A 22,548-nucleotide genomic window follows, 5' to 3' on the forward strand; every position below is an offset into this window, starting at 1 on the left:
TGGAAAATATAAAGGTGGCTTGAAGGAAATCAAAACACAACCCTGTCAGATTAGGGGAATTCTGATTGAAACAAAAACATGGAAAAATGAGACCTTTGATTGATGAAAACTGTTATTTTACTGTCCTCCCTTGTGGCCATTGTGCTTACCTCAAAGCCATCAGTGTGAGGAAATAACTTAAATAGTACATCATGGAAACAGTCATTTGGCCCGAGCACTTTGCTCCACAAGGGCACTGCACACCCTGTTTCCATATTGGAACAGAAGTAGGTCAGTTAGTCCCTTGCCTGCTCTGCAATTTACTGAGATCATGGCTGATCTGTGATTGAACTCCGTTTACTCGTTTTTGACCCATTTTACACAATACCTTTGGCTGATGGAAGTCATTGATCAAACACCTTTTGCAGATGAGAGTTCCGAACAAACTTGTTCCACCCTTTAAAGATGTTTCCTAATTTCACTCCTGAAAGGACTGACTCTAATCTTTAGGCAATGTTCCCTTGTCCTATACTTGCCAGACAGTGGAAGTGGAAAGGATGTAAAACACAGGGGAAGAGCCTGAAAGGAAAGGCCACTCTGTGATACAGACCAGGATCCAAAACAAATTCAAAATCTGACAAAGCAATATGTTAGGGTGCCCATGAAGCTGAGGAATCTATAAATACATGAAGAATTTATTTTATAATTAACTATTAAGAGGATACTGTTAATGTACCTCGATATACATCCCTGCTGGTTTTGCTTCTTGTGATGTGTACCGACATCAGCAGAGTGTTTGCATGCGCTTCGAGCAGATTATCGTCTTGACTGTGTGAGCAACACCCTTAGTAAACCTCGCATCGTGGTTGACAAGAATCCAGAGAGCACCTCCATATTTTTTCTCTTTGCGGCAACAGAGAAATATAACAGGAGAGAAAACTGGTGTCGAGGACAGAGGCAGAAGAATCGCTGGAAAGAAGATTTTGGCGACTAATTATGAGTCAACACCGGGTGCAATTGAAGATTCTCGGGACTAGGCGGTATGGTAGCACAGTGGTTAGCACTGTTGATTCACAGCGCCAGGGACCCAGTTTCGATTCCCGGCTTGGGTCACTGTCTGTGCGGAGTCTGTACGTTCTCCCTGTGTCTGCGTGTGTTTCCTCCAGGCGCTCCGGTTTCCTCCCACAGTCCAAAGATGTGCTGGTTAGGTGGGTTGGCCACTCTAAATTGCCTTTAGTGTCCAAAAAAGGTTAGGTGGGGTTACGGGGATAGGGTAGAGGTGTGGGCTTAAGTAGGGGTGCTCTTTCCAAGGGTCGGTGCCGACTTAATGGTGGAATGGCCTCCTTCTGCACTGTAAAGTCTAAGGACTGGACTCGCACACAGACATATGTCGAGTGAAGCACTGCCGCCGATGTTACGATTGAACAAAAGTTTTCAACAGCAACTGTGAGTAAGAAGACAAACAGTCGGGGAAGACTTGCTTGCGTTAAACTGAATGGGCAATGGGATTCAGGGAATGCACACGTGGCGAAGCTACATGGGCTGTCGGAATGGGGAAGACAGCCGACTCTGCACCGGCCCCTACTCGAGTGAAAAGTTGAAATATTCAGGCATAAAAGGGAAAGAATTCCTAGTTGCTTGTTCAAGTGATTGTTTGTGCCATACTTTCCAACACAGTCAGGAGGGAGGACGTGTAGATCCTCGGAGTCAGATTCCAATAATAGGAGAAATGTGCGCCATGGACTGTTTGGTGACTATTATGAAACATAGAATTCATATGGAGAAGGATTCCAATTGTTTCTAATAGCAATCAGACACCAGAGATCACAACATTTCTCAGCTTAGTTGGCTGTAAAATGTTTATGCTTCTACAAAATCTTGTTCACTCAGCAAAACCAGGAGACAGGCCCTTCAATGGGTTAATGGATATCTTAGGGGGACATTTCTCTCCTAAACCGTTACTGGTTGCAGAAAGGTTCCGATTTCATTGCCATAGTCAGGAAGAAAGTGAAACCATTTTACAGTTCATGGCGTCTTTTTTTCATCTAAAATTAGAGTACCCAATTCATTTTTTACAATTAAGGGGCAAATTTAGCATTGAAAATCCACAAACTCTCCACATCATTGGGTAGTGGGGGCAAAACCCATGCAAACACGGGGAGAATGTGAAAACTCCACACAGACAGTGACCCAGAGCCGGGATCGAACCTGGGACCTCGGTGCCGTGAGGCAGCAGTGCTAACCACTGTGCAACCGTGCTGCCTTCCAGTTCATAGCGTCTTTAAGAAGATTAGCTATATATTGAGAATTTGGTACAACACTTGATGATACTTTTTGAGACAGGCTGGTTTGTGGGTTACGCAGTGAAGCAATTCAGAGGAAACCGCTTGCAGGAAGTGATTTAACTCTGAAAGCTGCTGTGGATGTTGCCACATCTATGGGGCTTGTAATGAGAGAAGCTTCACAGGTAAGCGCTGGAGCAAAGATCCACAGAATGGATACCTCAAGAAACAAGGCTGCAAAGGTGCAACCATGTCACTATTGTACACGGATTGGACACTTAGCAGTGGAATTCTGGAGTAAATCAAGTCCATGCAAGAACTGTGGTAAGAAGGGCCACATTTGGGGTGGCATGGTGGCACAGTGGTTAGTGTTGTGTTATGTACGCTGGGATAACACAGGCTGCAACTCGATGCAGCTTTGACCAAAAGATACTCCAGACTTTGAAGTAAGTTCAATGTGATTTTTTGAACCATTAGCACAGTTCTCTATGAGTTCGACTCTCCTGCTAATCTTGCTATAGTAACTCAGTCTAACTAACTAGTCTGCTCTAAGCCATGTGGTGGGTGTGATGCTTCTGATCTGTCCCTGTCCTCTCTAAGTGTCGCCTGTGGAAAGAGACAGAGCATGTGTGCCCTGTCCTTATATATGGGTTGTGTAATGCCCCCTTGTGGTAGTGTCACCTCTGGGTGTCTATGTGTTCATTAGCTTTATGTTTGCATGTCATGACGCCTCTGGTGCTCCCTCTAGTGTTTACTTAGTCGTAGTGTATTTACATTAACCTCTTGTGTATTTACAGTGATGCATATCACCACAGTTAGCACTGCCACCTCACAGCGTCAGGGACCTGAGTTGGATTCTGATCTTGGGTAACTGCCTGTGTGAAGTTTGCATATTCTCCGCGTATCTGCATGGATTTCCAGCGGGTGCTTTGGTTTCCTCCCACAGTCCAAAGATGTGGAGGTTAGGTGATGCTAAATTGTCCCTGAGGGTGGGTTGCAGCAATAGGACAGGGAATTGGGCCTAGGTAGTGTGGACGTTCAAAGGGTCAGAGCAGACTCAATTGGCTGAAGGGCTTCCTTCTGCACTGTAGGGATTCTATGATTCTATTACCAAAGCCTGTTGGGCACAGAAAACCTCTTCTACATAAAGAAAGTGCAAGAAGAACAGTACAAGTAAACAATTTAATCCTGTCTATAACGTAGCTCAAGATCACACAAAAGACAGCAAAACCAAGCTACAGCAAGAGCTAAAGCTAGGTATCATCAATGCAGGAAGATCAACAATGTTAAAAACTTGAAGGTCATGAAATTAAGATGGAAACAGCACTATCACTAATACCTGAGACAATTTATCATCAGAAGCAGAGGCAGCATTTAAAACCATCAAATGTGATCCTAAGGATGTACATTGTCATACCATTAAAAAGATGCATGATGGTGAAAGTGGAAGTAAAGGGGCAGACAGCAAAGTTGCCTCTTCACGATGTCCATGAAAACCTCTCTGCTCAATTCGGCAGAGCATGGTTGGCTAAGATTAGGCTTAACTGGGAAATAGTCAGTCAATCAGTGGATTCAAAAAGAAAATTGTAACAACTTCTGAAGAAGTACGAGCAAGTGTTTGAAGATTCACTGGGCTCTTTGACTGGATTTGAAGAACAGCTAACAATCAAGCCAGACAGCACAAGCAAATGTCTTAAAGCTAGGACCACACCATACACCATCAAGCTTAAAGCATCAAGAAGAACTAGATAGCTTAATAAGGATAGGAGTCATCATAACTGTTGTTACAAGTGATTGGGCGACACCAGTCATCCCTGTATTAAAGCGGGATGGCTCAGTGAGAATTTGTGGAGATTAAAAAACTATTAACACAGTTTTGTGTGTAGAATGTTCCATCATTACCTTTATGGGAGTCATTTTGCCCTTCTGGTACACTTGTAAGGCAAGGACCCGAGGTGGTTTTGACTTTAAGCCTGGGCAGCACATGTACTGCAGATTCTACTAGCCTTGCCTGGGTTGTGGTCTTCGACAGCACCTACAGTAGCCTGGCGGCTGACATTTGTGACCCTCCAGGGAGGTTTCCCGGTACCTGTAGGGTTATCCGGCTGTCTTTTAAAATGCCAGGATGTCCCTATGGAATGTTAGGTTGATGGTGGGTGAGGCATGTGGATGCCTTCACCGGAAACCCTCAGCTCTCTATGCAAGGACCCTCCCCCCCAACCTGGGGATGCTACTATCTGTCATCCCTTGACATTCTTGCACCCTTGTCACGGTTTTCTCCAGGGATAAAACTATTTCTGCAGCCCTTTTGAGGTCAAGGTTGGGCTTCACCAGCAATTGTTTCTGGGTTGTAATGTTGTTAATCTCACACACTAATCTATTGCGTAGCATCTTGGTCAGGGGTGAGCCAAATTTGCAGCACTCTGCCGACTTCTGCAATCTAACAAGAAATTCCCTAATGGCTTCCCCATGATCCTCCCAGCTGTGTTACAATGGTAGCATTGAAGGATTATGGACGGTTTTGGGTCAAAATGGGTTTTCACCAGGTCCACAAGCTTGTTGAACGTCTTAGTGTCAGGGCCACTGGATAGGTTAAGCATTGATGATGTGAAATGTTGGGGCCCACATGCTGTTAGATTACCTTCTGTCTCTCATATCCTTGAATGCCATTGGTGCAAAAACAATAGTGCAGGCGCTCGACATACTGGTCCCAGTCCTCTATGTTTGCATCATCCTGTTCAAGTCTTCTGAAGAAAAGTATTTTTGGGTTTGTTTATTTGTCCTTACCAGAGTTGCCTTCTAAAGTTTTGAAGGTTGCTAAGAATCCCGTGCTTGATCCTCGTCGCCAGTGTAATAATACCAGGAGGCCCAAGCTAAAAGGCAAAGCAGGTTTATTCTCAAACATAAATAAAGCCGCAGCGTACCAAACAAATGTGCCAGCCCGGGTCTGTCAGGAACTCGGGTCCGGGTCTGGAGGTCGCTATTTAAGGCACTGCAGGGCGGACACCCACCCGCTCAACACAGAAACTCATATTCCCTGAAGCCCACGGGGAGATCAATCTGCAATCGCCCTGGTCTTTGTGAGGGTGACAACAACCTCTATAACTTTTATCTTTGCAGCAACAAAGAAATATAACAGATACTAACATTGGAGAGTTCTGAATTTCCATCAAATTGAAATCTGACATAAGGAATTGAGCAAAAATTAAATGATGGAACAAATAAGCAAAAACTAGGAACAGAGCAAAGTAAAAGAATGAGAACTGGAGCAGTTTAGAAAGGAATCTCTAATTTTAATTAATTGATTAAGTAAATAAAATTAGGTTAAATTGGGTCGGCAGAGAAGATGTTGCATTCCAACTGTAGCATATGGCAGTTTGTGGAGAGCGTTTGTTGCAATTACTCAGCATCAAACTGACTCTGGGGATGTAATTTTCTGACCCAGAGACCCGTGGTGGAAGCGATAGTGACTTACGCTGGAGAGAGAGGTGGCTGAAAATGTGGGATCATGCGCTGTTCAGCTCATTCATCATATCCCGTGGCAGGGTGGGGACATGAAGAGGTCCATACTTCCATCACCTCCTCGGCTCCATCATCCAGGTGCCATATTTAAATGCCAACCAGACAAACATTCATTCTTTCACTCTGCTTCTTGACTCCCCCAGCAGTGCTGTGCAAACTCGCGCATGCGCACTAGTTGCCTTCTCCACGCCGGCCCCGGCGCAACATGGCGGCGAGATAGAGGCCCCGGCGCGGAGTAAAATAGGCCCCCACCAGGAGAAACCAGTCTGCCGATCGGTAGCCCCCCCCCCCCCCCCCCCCCCCCCGGGTCAGATTCCCCCCTCCACCCCACCAGGCTGCCCCCTGCAGGGTGAACGCTGAGGTCCCGCCGGGTAGGACCACATGTGAACGGCGCTGGCGGGACTTGGCCTATCTCGGCGGACACTCGGCCCAACGCGTGTGGAGAATCGCCGGGGGGGGGGGGGGGCGTGTGAATCCCCCCCTCCGCCGATTCTCCGACCTGGCCCAGCGTCGGGGAATCCCACCTGAGATTCCAAACTAATTTCCCATTGAGTACATGGCGATATGAATCTAATGGCTACGTTCATTAGATTTAGACCAGCAAGAAGCATGAGAAACAACTTTTAATTTACTTACTTCTCTGAAATCCTGTAGTCCCCACTGGAACACACAGGACACATACAAACTGACAATGTGCCACTTTTTGATGACTCACCTCCTGGGTGATTGCAAACATCACCAAATACAACCTGACTCAGACTCTTTCATTCTGGAGTTTGAGTTGAGTGACGGTGTGGAATAAGTCTGATTTCTGCTGGGGTTGGATAGCTGACAGTGATTGTCCAGCTCATTACATATGCAACTGTGAAGAGCTTGCAGCAATGGCAGCAGGAAGTTGCCATCCACACTGTTACCTCATGGGGTCGAAAGATCTTGTGCCACGTGTAAATGGAACCCAGACACTCTGTGCCACCTCTTCCACCTTCATTCAGCTACTGCTCCACCCTCCCCCGCTATCATTTCCTCCCTGCCTTGGTCATCCTCCATACGAACTGCACTGCTGCCACCCAGCCTCAAGTGTGGGCTGGCACCTATAGACATTCCCCAAACAGGACAATGCAACAAAACTCACCGTTAATCATGGAAGAAGTCTACCTTGTCAGGTGCACACCTCTTATGTGCAGTTGTAAAAGTGAATGCTCTTGCCTTCTCACTGGTGAGGAACTTAATTTGGAGAGGCAACCTAATTCTGGCAAGGTGGCCTTTTAATGAGCACGTGCGAAAGTGCTTTCAAAGGAGCCTTGGTGAGTTCCTTCAGTGTACGTTATAGATGGTATACACTGCTACCATTGTGCAATCGGCAATGGAGGGAGTGAATGTTGAAGGTGGTGAATGGGGTGCGAATCAAGCGGGCTGCTTTATCGTGGATGGTGTCAAACGTCTGGAGTGTTGGAGCTGCATTCATCCAGGTAAATGGAGATTATTCCATCACACTCCTGCCTTTGCCTTGTAGATGGCTGACTTACTGCAGGATTCCCAGCCCCTGACCTGCTCTTGTAGCCGTATGGCTGGTCCAGTTCAGTGCTCGAATCCCAGTATGTTGACGGTGAAGGGGTTCAGAAATTATAGTGCCATTGGATATCAAGGAGAGAGAGTTGGATTATCTTCATAGAATTTACAGTGCAGAAGGAGGCCATTCGGCCCATCGAGTCTGCACCGGCTCTTGGAAAGAGCACCCTACCCAAGGTCAACACCGCCACCCTATCCCCATAACCCAGTAACCCCACCCAACACTAAGGGCAATTTTGGACACTAAGGGCAATTTATCATGGCCAATCCACCTAACCTGCACATCTTTGGACTGTGGGAGGAAACGGGAGCACCCGGAGGAAACCCACGCACACACGGGGAGGATGTGCAGACTCCGCACAGACAGTGACCCAAGATGGAATCGAACCTGGGACCCTGGAACTGTGAAGCAATTGTGCTATCCACAAGGCTACCGTGCTTATTATCTTTGGTTGGAGATGGCAATTGCCGAACAATTCGGTGCCATGAATGTAACTTGCCATCTATCAGCCCAAGCCTGAATGTTGTCTAGTTGCATATGTACACAGATTGCTTCAGTATCTAAGGAGTGGTAAATGCTACTGAACGTTGTGTAATTATCAGTGGATAATGCCCACTTCTGGGTCGGGATTCTCCCCTACCCGGCGGGGCGGGGCGTCCCGGCGGGATGGAGTGGCGTGAATCACTCTGGCGTCAGGTTGCCCCAAAGGTGCGGATTTCTCCGCACCATTAGGGGCCAAACCCTCACCTTGAGGGGATAGGCCCGCACCGGAGTGGTTGGTGCGCCGCCAGCCGGCGGGAAAGGCCTTTGGCGCCACACCAGCCGGGGCCGAAAGGACTTCGCCGGTCGGTCGCGTCGGCCATGGTGAAGGCGGTGGCCGAGGCGGAGGGAAAAGAGTGCCCCCACGGCACAGGCCCGCCCGCGGATTGGTGGGCTCCGATCACGGGCCAGGCCACCGTGGAGGCACAGCCCGGGGCCAGATCGCCCCGGGCCCCCCCCAGGACTCCGGAGCTCACCTGCGCCGCCTAGTCCCGCCGGTAAGAGAGGTGGTTTGATTCTCGCTGGCGGGACAGGCATGACAGCAGCGGGACTTCGGCCCATCGCGGGCTGGAGAATCGCCGGGCAGGGGGGGCCCGTCGACCTGCGCGGCGCGATTCCCGCCCCCGTTGAATTTTCGGTGACGGAGAATTTGGCAGCCGGCAGGGGAGGGATTCACGCCGTCCCCCGGTGATTCTCCGAGTTGGCAGGGGGTCGGAGAATCCCGCCCCTGATCTTGTGATGAAGGGAAGGTTATTGATGAGCAGCTGAAACACTTCTCATTCACCTATTCTCCTCCAGGGCAGCACGGTAGCACAGTGGTTAGCAATGTTGCTTCACAGCTCCAGGGTCCCAGGTTCAATTTCCGGCTTGGTTCACTGTGTGTAATGAGTCTGCACGTTCTCCCCGTGTCTGCGTGGGTTTCCTCCGGGTGCTCCGTTTTCCTCCCACAGTCCAAAAGATGTGCAGGTTAGGTGGATTGGCCATACTAAATTACCCTTAGTGTCCAAAATTGCCTAGTGTTGGGTGGGGTTACTGGGGTGTGGGACTTGAGTAGGGTGCTCTTTCAAAGAGCCTGTGCAGACTCGATGGGCTGAATGGCCTCCTTCTGCACTGTAAATTCTATGAAAAAATCCTCCGGATGCTCTAGCTTCCTCCCACAGTCCCGGAAGACATGCTGTTAGATGAATTAGACATTCTGAATTCTCCCTCTGTGTATCCAAACAGGTGCCGTAGTGTGGCGACTAGGGGCTTTTCGCAGTAACTTCATTGCAGTGACATGAGCCTACTTGTGACAATAAAGATTATTATAGGTATCAGTCAAGTGAATCTTTTCTGAACTGCTTCTAATGTGACTATATCCTTTTTCAGATGTGTTCTCACCAATATCATGTACAACTGGATGAAAACTTCCCTACTTTTATATTCCATTCCCCTTGCAATAAACAACATTCCATTTGCTCTCCTAGTCACTTGATCTACCTCCATACAAACCTCTTGTGATTCATTTACCAGGACACCCAGATCCCTCTGTACCATCGAGTTCTAAAATCTCTCCGCTTAAATAACATGCTGTTTTCTATTCTTCCTGCCAAAGTGGACAGGGTCACATTTTCCCACATTATACTCCATCTGCCAAATTTTTGCCCACTCGTTTAACCTGTCTATTGCGTCATCAGCAAATTTAGCAACTATACATCCAATCCCTTTATCCAAGTCATTGATATGAATTGCTAACCCAAAAATGAGTTATTTATCCCCACTCTATGCTTCCTATTAGCTAACCAGTCCTCCATCCATACAAAATTGTTACCCCCTACAACTGGATTCTTAGTTTTGTGTGCTAACCTTTGATGTGGCATCTTATCAAATGCATTTTGGAAATTCATGTCCAAATCTTCCTCTTTCTGGATGTTGCTTGTTACTTACTGAAATAATTCTAATAAATTAGTCAAACATGATGATTTCCCTTCACAAAACCACATTTACTTTGATTGTTTTAGAATTTTCTCAGTTCAATGCTGTAGTCTCCTTAATAATAGATTCCAGCATTTTCCTTAGGACAAACATTAGGCTATAATATAGTTCCGTTTTCTGTCTGCCTCCTTTCTTGAATAAAGATGCTACAATGGCTATTTCCCAATATGATGGGAGCTCACCAAAATCCAAGTAAATTTTGGAGAATTACAACCAATACACCTACTAGCCAAAATCTTCAGTCCTCATTCACGGCTGGCGTTTTTCAGTGCTGGTGAAAGTGGATGGTGTATTAGAACATAGAACATAGAAAATACAGCACAGAACAGGCCCTTCGGCCCACGATGTTGTGCCGAACCTTTGTCCTAGATTAATCATAGATTATCATTGAATTTACAGTGCAGAAGGAGGCCATTCGGCCCTTTGAGTCTGCACCGGCTCTTGGAAAGAGCACCCTACCCAAACTCAACACCTTCACCCAACACCAAGGTCAATTTGGACATTAAGGGCAATTTATCATTGGCCAATTCACCTAACCTGCACATCTTTGGATTGTGGGAGGAAACCGGAGCACCCGGAGGAAACCCACGCAGACACGGGGAGGACGTGCAGACTCCGCACAGTCAGTGACCCAAGCCGGAATCGAACCTGGGACCCTGGAGCTGTGAAGCAATTGTGCTATCCACAATGCTACCGTGCTGCCCTTGAGAACAAATAAATCTACACTATATCATTTAACCGTAATCCATGTACCTATCCAATAGCTGCTTGAAGGTCCCTAATGTTTCCGACTCAACTACTTCCACAGGCAGTGCATTCCATGCCCCCACTACTCTCTGGGTAAAGAACCTACCTCTGATATCCCTCCTATATCTTCCACCTTTCACCTTAAATTTATGTCCCCTTGTAATGGTTTGTTCCACCCGGGGAAAAAGTCTCTGACTGTCTACTCTATCTATTCCCCTGATCATCTTATAAACCTCTATCAAGTCGCCCCTCATCCTTCTCCGTTCTAATGAGAAAAGGCCTAGCACCCTCAACCTTTCCTCGTAAGACCTACTCTCCATTCCAGGCAACATCCTGGTAAATCTTCTTTGCACCTTTTCCAAAGCTTCCACATCCTTCCTAAAATGAGGCGACCAGAACTGTACACAGTACTCCAAATGTGGCCTTACCAAAGTTTTGTACAGCTGCATCATCACCTCACGGCTCTTAAATTCAATTCCTCTGTTAATGAACGCGAGCACACCATAGGCCTTCTTCACAGCTCTATCCACTTGAGTGGCAACTTTCAAAGATGTATGAACATAGACCCCAAGATCTCTCTGCTCCTCCACATTGCCAAGAACGCTACCGTTAACCCTGTATTCCGCATTCATATTTGTCCTTCCAAAATGGACAACCTCACACTTTTCAGGGTTAAACTCCATCTGCCACTTCTCAGCCCAGCTCTGCATCCTATCTATGTCTCTTTGCAGCCGACAACAGCCCTCCTTACTATCCACAACTCCACCAATCTTCGTATCATCTGCAAATTTACTGAACCACCCTTCAACTCCCTCATCCAAGTCATTAATGAAAATCACAAACAGCAGAGGACCCAGAACTGATCCCTGCGGTACGCCACTGGTAACTGGGATCCAGGCTGAATATTTGCCATCCACCACCACTCTCTGACTTCTATCGGTTAGCCAGTTCGTTATCCAACTGGCCAAATTTCCCACTATCCCATGCCTCCTTACTTTCTGCATAAGCCTACCATGGGGAACTTTATCAAATGCCTTACTAAAATCCATGTACACTACATCCACTGCTTTACCTTCATTCACATGCTTGGTCACCTCCTCAAAGAATTCAATAAGATTTGTAAGGCAAGACCTACCCCTCACAAATCCGTGCTGACTATCCCTAATCAAGCAGTGTCTTTCCAGATGCTCAGAAATCCTATCCTTCAGTACCCTTTCCATTACTTTGCCTACCACCGAAGTAAGACTAACTGGCCTGTAATTCCCAGGGTTATCCCGAGTCCCCTTTTTGAACAGGGGCACGACATTCGCCACTCTCCAATCCCCTGGTACCACCCCTGTTGACAGTGAGGACGAAAAGATCATTGCCAACGGCTCTGCAATTTCATCTCTTGCTTCCCATAGAATCCTTGGATATATCCCGTCAGGCCCGGGGGACTTGTCTATCCTCAAGTTTTTCAAAATGCCCAACACATCTTCCTTCCTAACAAGTATTTCCTCGAGCTTACCAATCTGTTTCACACTGTCCTCTCCAACAATATCGCCCCTCTCATTTGTAAATACAGAAGAAAAGTACTCGTTCAAGACCTCTCCTATCTCTTCAGACTCAATACACAATCTCCCGCTACTGTCCTTGATCGGACCTACCCTCGCTCTAGTCATTCTCATATTTCTCACATATGTGTAAAAGGCCTTGGGGTTTTCCTTGATCCTACCCGCCAAAGATTGTTCATGCCCTCTCTTAGCTCTCCTAATCCCTTTCTTCAGTTCCCTCCTGGCTATCTTGTATCCCTCCAATGCCCTGTCTGAACCTTGTTTCCTCAGCCTTACGTAAGTCACCTTTTTCCTCTTAACAAGACATTCAACCTCTCTTGTCAACCATGGTTCCCTCACTCGACCATCTCTTCCCTGCCTGACAGGGACATACATATCAAGGACACGTAGCACCTGTTCCTTGAACAAGTTCCACATTTCATTTGTGTCCTTCCCTGCCAGCCTATGTTCCCAACTTATGCACTTCAATTCTTGTCTGACAACATCGTATTTACCCTTCCCCCAATTGTAAACCTTGCCCTGTTGCACGTACCTATCCCTCTTCATTACTAAAGTGAAAGTCACAGAATTGTGGTCACTATCTCCAAAATGCTCCCCCACTAACAAATCTATCACTTGCCCTGGCTCATTACCCAGTACTAAATCCAATATTGCCCCTCCTCTGGTCGGACAATCTACATACTGCGTTAGAAAAGCTTCCTGGACACACTGCACAAACACCACCCCATCCAAACTATTTGATCTAAAGAGTTTCCACTCAATATTTGGGAAGTTAAAGTCGCCCATGACTACTACCCTATGACTTCTGCACCTTTCCAAAATCTGTTTCCCAATCTGTTCCTCCACATCTCTGCTACTATTGGGGGGCCTATAGAAAACTCCTAACAAGGTGACTGCTCCTTTCCTATTTCTGACTTCAACCCATACTACCTCCGTAGGCTGATACTCCTCGAACTGCCTTTCTGCAGCTGTTATACTATCTCTAATTAATAATGCCACCCCCCCACCTCTTTTACCACCCTCCCTAATCTTATTGAAACATCTATAACCAGGGACCTCCAACAACCATTTCTGCCCCTCTTCTATCCAAGTTTCCGTGATGGCCACCACATCGTAGTCCCAAGTACCGATCCATGCCTTAAGTTCACCCACCTTATTCCTGATGCTTCTTGCGTTGAAGTATACACACTTCAACCCCTCTCCGTGCCTGCAAGTACTCTCCTTTGTCAGTGTTCCCTTCCCCACTGCCTCATTACACGCTTTGGCGTCCTGAATATCGGCTACCTTAGTTGCTGGACTACAAATCCGGTTCCCATTCCCCTGCCAAATTAGTTTAAACCCTCCCGAAGAGTACTAGAAAACCTCCCTCCCAGGATATTGGTGCCCCTCTGGTTCAGATGCAACCCGTCCTGCTTGTCAGGTCCCACCTTCCCCAGAATGCGCTCCAATTATCCAAATACCTGAAGCCCTCCCTCCTACACCATTCCTGCAGCCACGTGTTCAACTGCACTCTCTCCCTATTCCTAGCCTCGCTATCACGTGGCACCGGCAACAAACCAGAGATGACAACTCTGTCTGTCCTGGCTTTTAACTTCCAGCCTAACTCCCTAAACTTGTTTATTACCTCCACACCCCTTTTCCTACCTATGTCGTTGGTACCAATGTGCACCACGACTTCTGGCTGCTCACCCTCCCCCTTAAGGATCCTGAAGACACGATCCGAGACATCCCTGGCCCTGGCACCCGGGAGGCAACATACCTTCCGGGAGTCTCGCTCGCGACCACAGAATCTCCTATCTATTCCCCTAACCATTGAATCTCCTACAACTATTGCTTTACTATTCTCCCCCCTTCCCTTCTGAGCCCCAGAGCCAGACTCAGTGCCAGAGACCTGGCCGCTAGGGCCTTCCCCCGGTAGGTCATCCCCCCCAACAGCATCCAAAATGGTATACTTGTTTTGAAGGGGAACGGCCACGAGGGATCCCTGCACTTTCTGCCTGTTTGTTTTTTTCCCCCTGACTGTAACCCAGCTATTCTTGTCCTGTACCTTGGGTGTGGTTACCTCCTTGTAACTCTTCTCAATCACCCCCTCTGCCTCCCGGATGATCCGAAGTTCATCCAGCTTCAGCTCCAGTTCCCTAACACGGTCTTTGAGGAGCTGAAGTTGGGTGCACTTCCCGCAGGTATAGTCAGTGGGGACACCGGTGGTATCCCTCACCACCCACATCCTACAGGAGGAGCATGTAACTGGCCTAGCCTCCATCCCCTCTTACCTGACAGAATATAGCTGCCCTGTGGACTAACTAGATCTCCGCCCACCGACCCTGCCCCCAGTCAGCTACACTTTCTGTAAACTCCTGGCTCTCTTCGCACTCTTTGCGGAAATGTCGGAAACAAAATGAAAGGAGCGCCTTACTCCCTCCTCACCTAACTCCCTCGGTCACCAAACTCTCACTATCGCACTCAAATGCACCAAATTCAGCACTCAGTGTGCTGAACGCCAAACTTTCTGTTCTTGCTTACAAAGGCTTCTGCCACGGACAAGACCAGAGAATCTCGCCCATTATCTCCACAGTCCCGAAGACCCTAGGATGAAGTCCATCGAGTTCTGGGCACGTGTCAGCCTTTACTTCGAACATTTTGCTCAGTACTCTTCCCCTGGTGATTGTAATTGTCTTATACTACCCCCCTCTCTTTCACTCCTTGATTTGCAAATATGTTATTTGGGTCTTCTACAGTGAGGATAGACACAAAATAACTCAAACACTCACCATTTCTTTATCTCCCATGTTACTTTTTAAAGTCTGGTTGAAACACTTCCAATCTGTTTTTATATTTCTACTTATCTTTCTCTTAGTGGCCTGGATTTTTAGGATGGTGAGGTTTCCCCCACCCCCATCCCCGGCCATCCGAGGAGTCGGCGGCAATGCTGCTGCCCCGCAGCCATTTCATAGAATCATAGAGTCCCTACAGTGCAGCAGGAGGCCATTTGCCCATCGAGTCAGCACCTAAAGCCCACTTCCCCGCCCTATCCCAATAACCCCTTAACCGAACCTACACGCCACTGGACACTAAGGGGCAATTTTACATCGTCAATCCACTAAATTCGCACATCTTTGGACTGTGGGAGGAAACCGGAGCACCCGGAGGAAACCCACGCAAACACGGAGAGAAAGTGCAAACTCCACACATACAGTCACTCGAGGCTGGAATTGAACCCAGGTCCCTGGCGCTGTGAAGCAGCAGTGCTAACCACTGTGCCACCGTGCCGCCCATTTAACCCTCCGATGAGCGTTAATTGGCTGGAGATGTGACTGGTCCTTACTTGTGGGAAAGTCATGCTTCAGAGCTGCCAGCTAATCTGATGGTCTGGAAGTTCTCCAGGCCCAGCAGTGTCAGAAGCTGCAGTGAGCAGGACGCAGTCTCCAGATTCGAAGTTCCGGAAGTCCAGGATCCGGTGAGTGCGGAGGTCTGAAAGCAGGGAGGGACCATCCATGTGAGCCAGATCTTGTGGGGGACAGCGGACATTGTGAGGAGGCTGTTGATGGAGCGCCGCCCACCCCCCGGATAGAGGCAGTAGTAGATTACCTATTGCTTGTGAACCCTTCCCGCCAGCTCTGAAAATTGAGTCTGATGGTCATAAATTGTCCTGAATTGGGACAAGGGCAAGAAAGGCAGTCTGGGCCTCGCCCATCCCATGTAAAATTGCGGAGAGGTCGGGGCGGTTGGGAGCTTGGTGGGAAGGCCATGTGAAGAATTCTACAGACACACCCCGACTACGTAAACCTCTGCCCGTACTCATAATTTCTCCATGTTTTTTCAGTGAACTTCTCCCCTGAGAGATCCATTCCTGGCAACAGCAGTCATTCACACTGCATTAGCTGAAGCTGTTGAATGAAATGTTAAACTCAACATTAAACTGTATTTCCTTCCCATGCCATACGAATAAAATAAAATTGGCACTCAGTCCTAATTATCCACATTACACAGGAGCCGGCGTTATATTTTATACAATAGTTCAAACAAGCTCTCCTTGACTTTACAATATCTCCTGATTGACTAACATTTATCTTACAAAATATAAAACACCTCAGAAGTAAAAGCATAACTAACGGGCTAGTCAAAGTCTTGTAACATTGCCTTAGAAAAAAAGAGAAAATCTGCCCCAATAACATAAAACTTACTGCTTAACAATTAACTTCGAAGATTGTTTCAATTTGATGCATTTAATTTTCTTTTCTTCTTGAAAATGTTCTCTTATGGTAAATACATTAAAATGAACTGTTATGGACTGGTATCCTTCACCTACATAATTCATTAGATTGATATTATGGGTGGCACGGTAGCATTGTTGCTTCAAAGAGGCAGGGACCCGGGTTCCATTCCCGGCTTGGGTTACTGTCCGTGCGGATTCTGCACGTTCTCCCAGTGTCTGCGTGGGTTTCCTCTGGATGCTCCGGTTTCTTCCCACAAGTCCCAAAAGACATGCTGGTGTTGGTTAGGTGAATTGTACATTCTGAATTCTCCCTCTGTGTACCTGAACAGGCACCATAGTGTGGTGACTAGGGGATTTTCACAGTAACTTCATTGCAGTGTTAATGTGAGCCTACTTGTGACACTAATAAAGATTATTGAAGCACTCTTGGATTGGCCACTGTATCTGCACTTATCTCAGGGCTTGTCTTGGTGACAATCTCTCTCTATGTCTGCCTCTACCTGGTCTTCCAACATTTCGATACCTCTCTCTCCCACCCCTCACACCTTTTCCATTGCAAACTTCAAATTCTTTGTGTGACTTTAAACATTTTTTAGATTATTGCAAACAGGTGCTAATCCCATTGTGGCTAATTGTCAGCAGAATCTCATTATTTTTGATGTTCGTGCGTAACTAGATTGTCCTTGTTTGGTTCCCCCTGAATGCTGGACTGCTGTTCAGGCACATATGCTGTAATCACCTTACTGACTTATGCTTAATTCAATGCTTCATTGCAGAATTGATTTACAATCTGACAGCAGATGCGGTGAAGAAAGTGAAAGGTCTGCAGGCCAGGGTTTACATTCATGCCAATGAACCAATGAGCCAAGTCATGGAGAAAATTGAGTTGTCCTCCAGCAAGGAGAGTTGCAAGCACTACTTTGTCATCGTCAAGGTCAGTGCACTTATCTCACCAGATAAATTCTGTCTTGAAGGATCATTTTGCAAATCTCTTCTCAGTTGATATTTTTCTTTACCGGTGCAAATAAGGATTGGGTTTTGTGAAACAGGGGGATGTTAGAAGAGGCCGGAGTGGAGCTGGATGACTCCACCATTTCTCGACACTGGCTGAAGCATCAAATTTCCCTCAATATCTTACCGTTGTGCAAATGGATGGTTGTGATACAAGAGGAGATGTGGAGGAGGAGCCGGAAGCTGGACACGGCTACCTACTGAAAGACGTGGGTAGCCAATTAAGGCACTGAAATGTTCCTTTAAGGAACATTAAAGATGTCAACTTCCCCCTCCGCTGGGGTCAAATCCTAGCTGATGAATGGAGGTTGACCGCAGACTGGGGTGCTAGCTCCTTGTCGCAATATAACATTCTTAACCTCACCACCACACCCATGGTGTGCAACCATGACTGTGCAATTGCCACAACTGCAGCCAAGGGCCTGTCTGAAGACACATTCCTCTTCTCCAGTAGCGGTCTTGCAGCTGTGACCAATTTTATTTTTACGGTTTAAAAAGTCTTCAGAAAGCACCTACAGTTTAAAATATCTCCTCTCTTCTATCTACTTTGGCACCTGCAATGTCTGATGGTGAGGCTGTCAATCTGTCATTGTTGGAGGGGGGGCTCTTACGGCCCCTCCAGCCTCAGGCGCCTCCTGCCATTCTTAACTGGATAGCTAGCACGTACTCTGGCCATTAATTGAGCAGCTGGTCAAATAAGACTTTGCCATCTCTTGCCGCGTTGGAACCTGAATATTTCACATCACCTCGGGTCCTAACCCCAGAATGAGAATCCAGCTCTGGATGTTAGAAGATAAAATGTTGGGGCGGCATGGTGGCACAGTGGTTAGCACTGTTGTCTCACAGTGCCAGGGACCCAGGTTCAATTCCGGCCTTGGGTGACTGTCTGTGTGGAGTTTGCACTTTTCCCCTGCATTTGTGTGGGTTTCCTCCAGGTGTTCCGGTTTCTCCCACAGTCCAAAGAAGTGCATGTTAGGCGGATTGGCCATGATGAATTGCCCCGTAGTGTCCAAAGATGTGCAGGTTAGGTGGGGTTATGGGAAGAGTAGGGAGGGTTCTCTTTCAGAGTGTTGGTGCAGACTCGATGGGCTGAATGGCCTCCTTCTGCACTGTAGGAATTCTGTGGTTAGACTGACTAGTGCAGTAAAGTGAGAGCTGTGGAGTTTGGAGATGCCACCTTTCATTGAAATGTTAAACCTTGTCCGAGGGCATAAATATTCCATGGCACTGTCGAGAGAAGAGCAGGGAAGTGCTGACAACCTTTACCCTACAACCAGCATCGCTAAAACATATTATGTGACCAAGTATCTTTTGCTACTGTGGAACCTTTGTGAACACAAATCGGTGCCCAGTTTTCCTGAATTACAAAATTGAGCATGCTTCAAAAAGCTGTTTAATTGGCTGTGAAACCCTTCAGAGGCCTTAGGTATCTGAAAGAGGCTACACAAACACATTATTGATCAATGTTTCCCAACTCCCAGCAGAATCAGGAAACTAATCATTCCCTGTATCCTTGGCGACTGTCTATCCCATAACTGAAACCTAAATGTGAAGTTAAATTTTACTCAGTTTGTTTTTTTGCCCAATCATTTCCTGGAGTTCCCTTTCCTGTTACTTCACTGGTTGTAAAGTGCCTTGGGGTGTCCTGAGGCGGAGGAAGGCGCTATGTAAATGCAAGTCTGACACTCTTTTATTCAGGTTTTTGGTACAAAATACATAGCAGTCCTTTCCCATTCTTTTTATTGTTATAAAACCCTGAATCATGTTCTGCCCTCTTAGTCTGTTCTCCTTTGATAACAGATTAAGCCCCTGAGTCTCTCTAGGTGACGGTTGTTCTGAATATTTTCCACTGCATCTGTCTAATTGCATCTGATATAGCTGGTCACTGGACGCAGTGCCAGAAATGGGTAATGAATAGTCTCAGGAATTCTTTCCAGATTGACAGTCTAACTTTCTTGGACGTGTTTGTACAATCTGACATCCTGTAAAGACTAGTACCAATTTCCTGCATTGGTCACATTTCATTTTTGCATCTCATTAATATGAATATATAAATAATAATTGAATTGTAGCAGTAAACTCAAGAAGACATCTTTGTCTCATTTTTGGCCAACGAGAATATTTTTCCACCTCAAGTCAGTACCGTTGAAGGGAGAAGTTGCAGACAGGCATCTTGAGTTGCTTTTGGCCTGATACCCATTTCTCTGTTGTTGATAAAACAGTGGTTGCTGTTGGGAATCAATGTCACTGTGGACATTTGCACACAGGTACCGGCTGGATTTCCACAAAACACTACAGGTGCTTGGTGCTCTGTTCCTTTATCTTGCAGACATGACCTGGAGTTCTTGGGCGGGATTCTCCGCAATCGGCGCGATGTCTGCCGACCGGCGCCAAAAACGGCGCAAATCAGTCTGGCATCGCGCCGCCCCAAAGGTGCGGAAGTCTTCGCATCTTGAGGGGCCAAGCCCTCACCTTGAGGGGCTAGGCCCGCGCCGGACTGATTTCAGCCCAGCCAGCTGGCGGGAAAGGCCTTTGGTAAGAGAGGTGGTTTGATTCTCGCCGGCGGGACAGGCATTCCAGCAGCGGGACTTCGGCCCATCCGGGCCGGAGAATCGCCGGGGGGGGGCCCGCCAACCGGCGCGGCGCGATTCCCGCCCTCGCCGAATATCTGGTGCCGGAGAATTCAGCAACCGGCGGGGGCGGGATTCACACCAGCCCCCGGCGATCGGGTCGGAGAATCCCGCCCCTTATTCCTAGTTGTTTGGGATCTGCTGACATCAGCCCCTCAGCTCTCAAACCTATTTGAACTTCCAGTCATCTCCAACCTCCTTTCCTCTCCTAGGTTCAAATGTTGTCTTCTTCCACATATGAGCCTATCTTTCATGCATCTCTGTGTTTGAACCTCTCAAGTCAGGTCACAGAAGGGAAACAGTCTAAATCACTGTCATAAATGATAACCTAGTGTTGTAAAACTTCTTACTATGAATGATATCATCAGTGGCTGTGAACATGATTCCCTTGTAATCCTTCTCAAACTATCTGTGGCCTTTTATGCTGTTAACCAAACCATCATTCAGCAGCATTTCTCCTTTGTTGTCCTCCCACTTCTACCTATCCAGTTCAACCCAGTCTAACCCCTTCAAACATTTCTCAGCCCATCGCCATACATAGAATTTATAGTGCAGAAGGAGGCCATTCGGCCCATCGAGTCTGCACCGGCCCTTGGAAAGAGCCTACACCTCCACCCTATCCCCACACCATCCCCGTAACCCCACCAACCTTTTTTGGACACTAAGGGCAATTTATCATGGCCAATCCACCTAACCTGCGCATCTTTGAACTGTGGGAGGAAACCGGAGCACCCGGAGGAAACTCACGCAGACATGGGGAGAATGTGCAGACTCGGCACAGACAGTGACCCAAGCCTGGAATCGAACTTGGGACTCCGGAGCTGTGAAGCAACTGTGCGAACCACTACGCTACCGTACTGCCCGTCCAGTTGCCTCTAGAAAAAAAATCTGCAAAGCCATTAATTTTGAGCCCCACCACAAAATCCAATGCTTAGCTATCAACACAATTCTTCTTCCTGGCCACCATCAGGTTGAATAAGAGTGTTCTCAACTTCGGCATCCCATCTGACAATAAGCAGGGCTGCTGGATTCATACCCTCTCCATCAACAAGACTGACGACTGCCATCTCTATTTCACCCATTTCTGCATCAACTTAACTTATCTGCTGCTGAAACCCTCATCTTTGCTCTTGTTACTTTCAGACTCAAATATTTCCGTGCTCACCTGGTTAGCCTCCTAACCTCCACTCTCCATAAATTTGACCTCATCCAAAACTCTGCTGAAATTTCTTAACTCACTCCAATTCCCATTCTCCCATCGCCCTCTTCTTGCTGGCCGTCATTGACTCTCAGCCCACTAACATCTGGATTTTTCAACTCTTATTCTCCTGTCCAATTTTCCCCATGTCTTGACTCTTCTTTTCTCTCTAACCTTCCCTAACCTCTGGAGGTGCCATCGATGTTAGCCTCTTGTGCATCCCCCACTTCCTTAGCCTCACCATTAGTGGCCAGGCCTTCAACCCTCATGGCCTAAGCTCGAGAATTTCCTCTCTGCACCTTTGAGTTTCTCCCACCTCTTTATTCAACTACACACCACTCTTTAAATTAGACCTCTTTGACCAAATCTTTGATCACCTGTCCAATGTATGGCTGGGTACGCAGCAGTGAAACATTTTTCTCATTGCTGTTGCACGAAATACACAGGCAAACTTTAATTCCATTTTAATCATGGTTTGAAACTGCATTGGCATGACATGAGAGTTGGGAATTAGTCAAACTTATGAAATTATAAAACCTTCCCTTTTTAAAATTCTCAACATGTTTTATGGATTTCAACTATTCCTAAAGGACTTGCATTTACATAGCACTTTCCAAAAACTTAAGACATCCCAAAATCAGTGCAGTACTTTTTGAAATGCAGTCACCGTTGTCATACAGTTGAACATGAAAGCCAAATTCTATCCATCAAAGTTGCACGAACCGCAATAATAACTGGCCGTACTGGTTTACTGATATTGGTTTAAGGAAAATGTTGGTCAGAATATTGCTCATCTTTGAATAGTTCCATGGGAAACTTGTGTCTAGCTGAGTGGATGAATTGGTTCTTGGCTTAATATCCCATCCAAAGTCAGGTAAACACGAACAGTACAGCATTCCCCCAGTGCCCCACTGAAGTGACAACCTAGATATATAGAATAGAACCGTAGAATCCTTTCAGTGCAGAAGGAGGCCATTCTGCCCATCCAGTCTGCACCAGCCCTCTGAAAGAGCACCTTACCTAGGTCCAATCCCTCACCCTATCCTAGTAATCCCTCCAAGAGGCAATTTAGCGTGGCCAATCCACCTAACCTGCACATCTTTGGTCTCTGGGAGGAAACTCACGGAGACATGGGAAGAACGTATAAACTCCACACAGACAGTCACCCGAGGTCCGAATCGAACCTGGGTCTCTGGTGCCGTGAGGCAGCAGTGCTAACCACTCTGCCGCATGCTCATGTTTTTGGTAAGAACACTGGAATATAAACCTCTGACCTGGACATTTTTCCTAGACTTTCTTAAGAAGGATTTGGATGCATTACTGAAT

General features: G+C 47.0%; 1 protein-coding gene across 1 annotated transcript in view; it reads left to right on the top strand.

The window, feature by feature from the left end:
- itga9 (integrin, alpha 9) overlaps window positions 1-22,548 on the top strand; it is a 936,771-nt gene that overhangs the window by 347,069 nt on the left and 567,154 nt on the right. The window contains exon 15 of the mRNA XM_072467362.1: window positions 17,160-17,317. Within this exon, the coding sequence (XP_072323463.1) occupies window positions 17,160-17,317 (158 nt within the window). The remainder of the gene's footprint in view (window positions 1-17,159; window positions 17,318-22,548) is intronic.

The sequence above is a fragment of the Scyliorhinus torazame genome, chromosome 11 (genome assembly GCF_047496885.1).
Source record: "Scyliorhinus torazame isolate Kashiwa2021f chromosome 11, sScyTor2.1, whole genome shotgun sequence".
In the NCBI taxonomy this organism is placed as follows: Eukaryota; Metazoa; Chordata; class Chondrichthyes; order Carcharhiniformes; family Scyliorhinidae; genus Scyliorhinus; species Scyliorhinus torazame.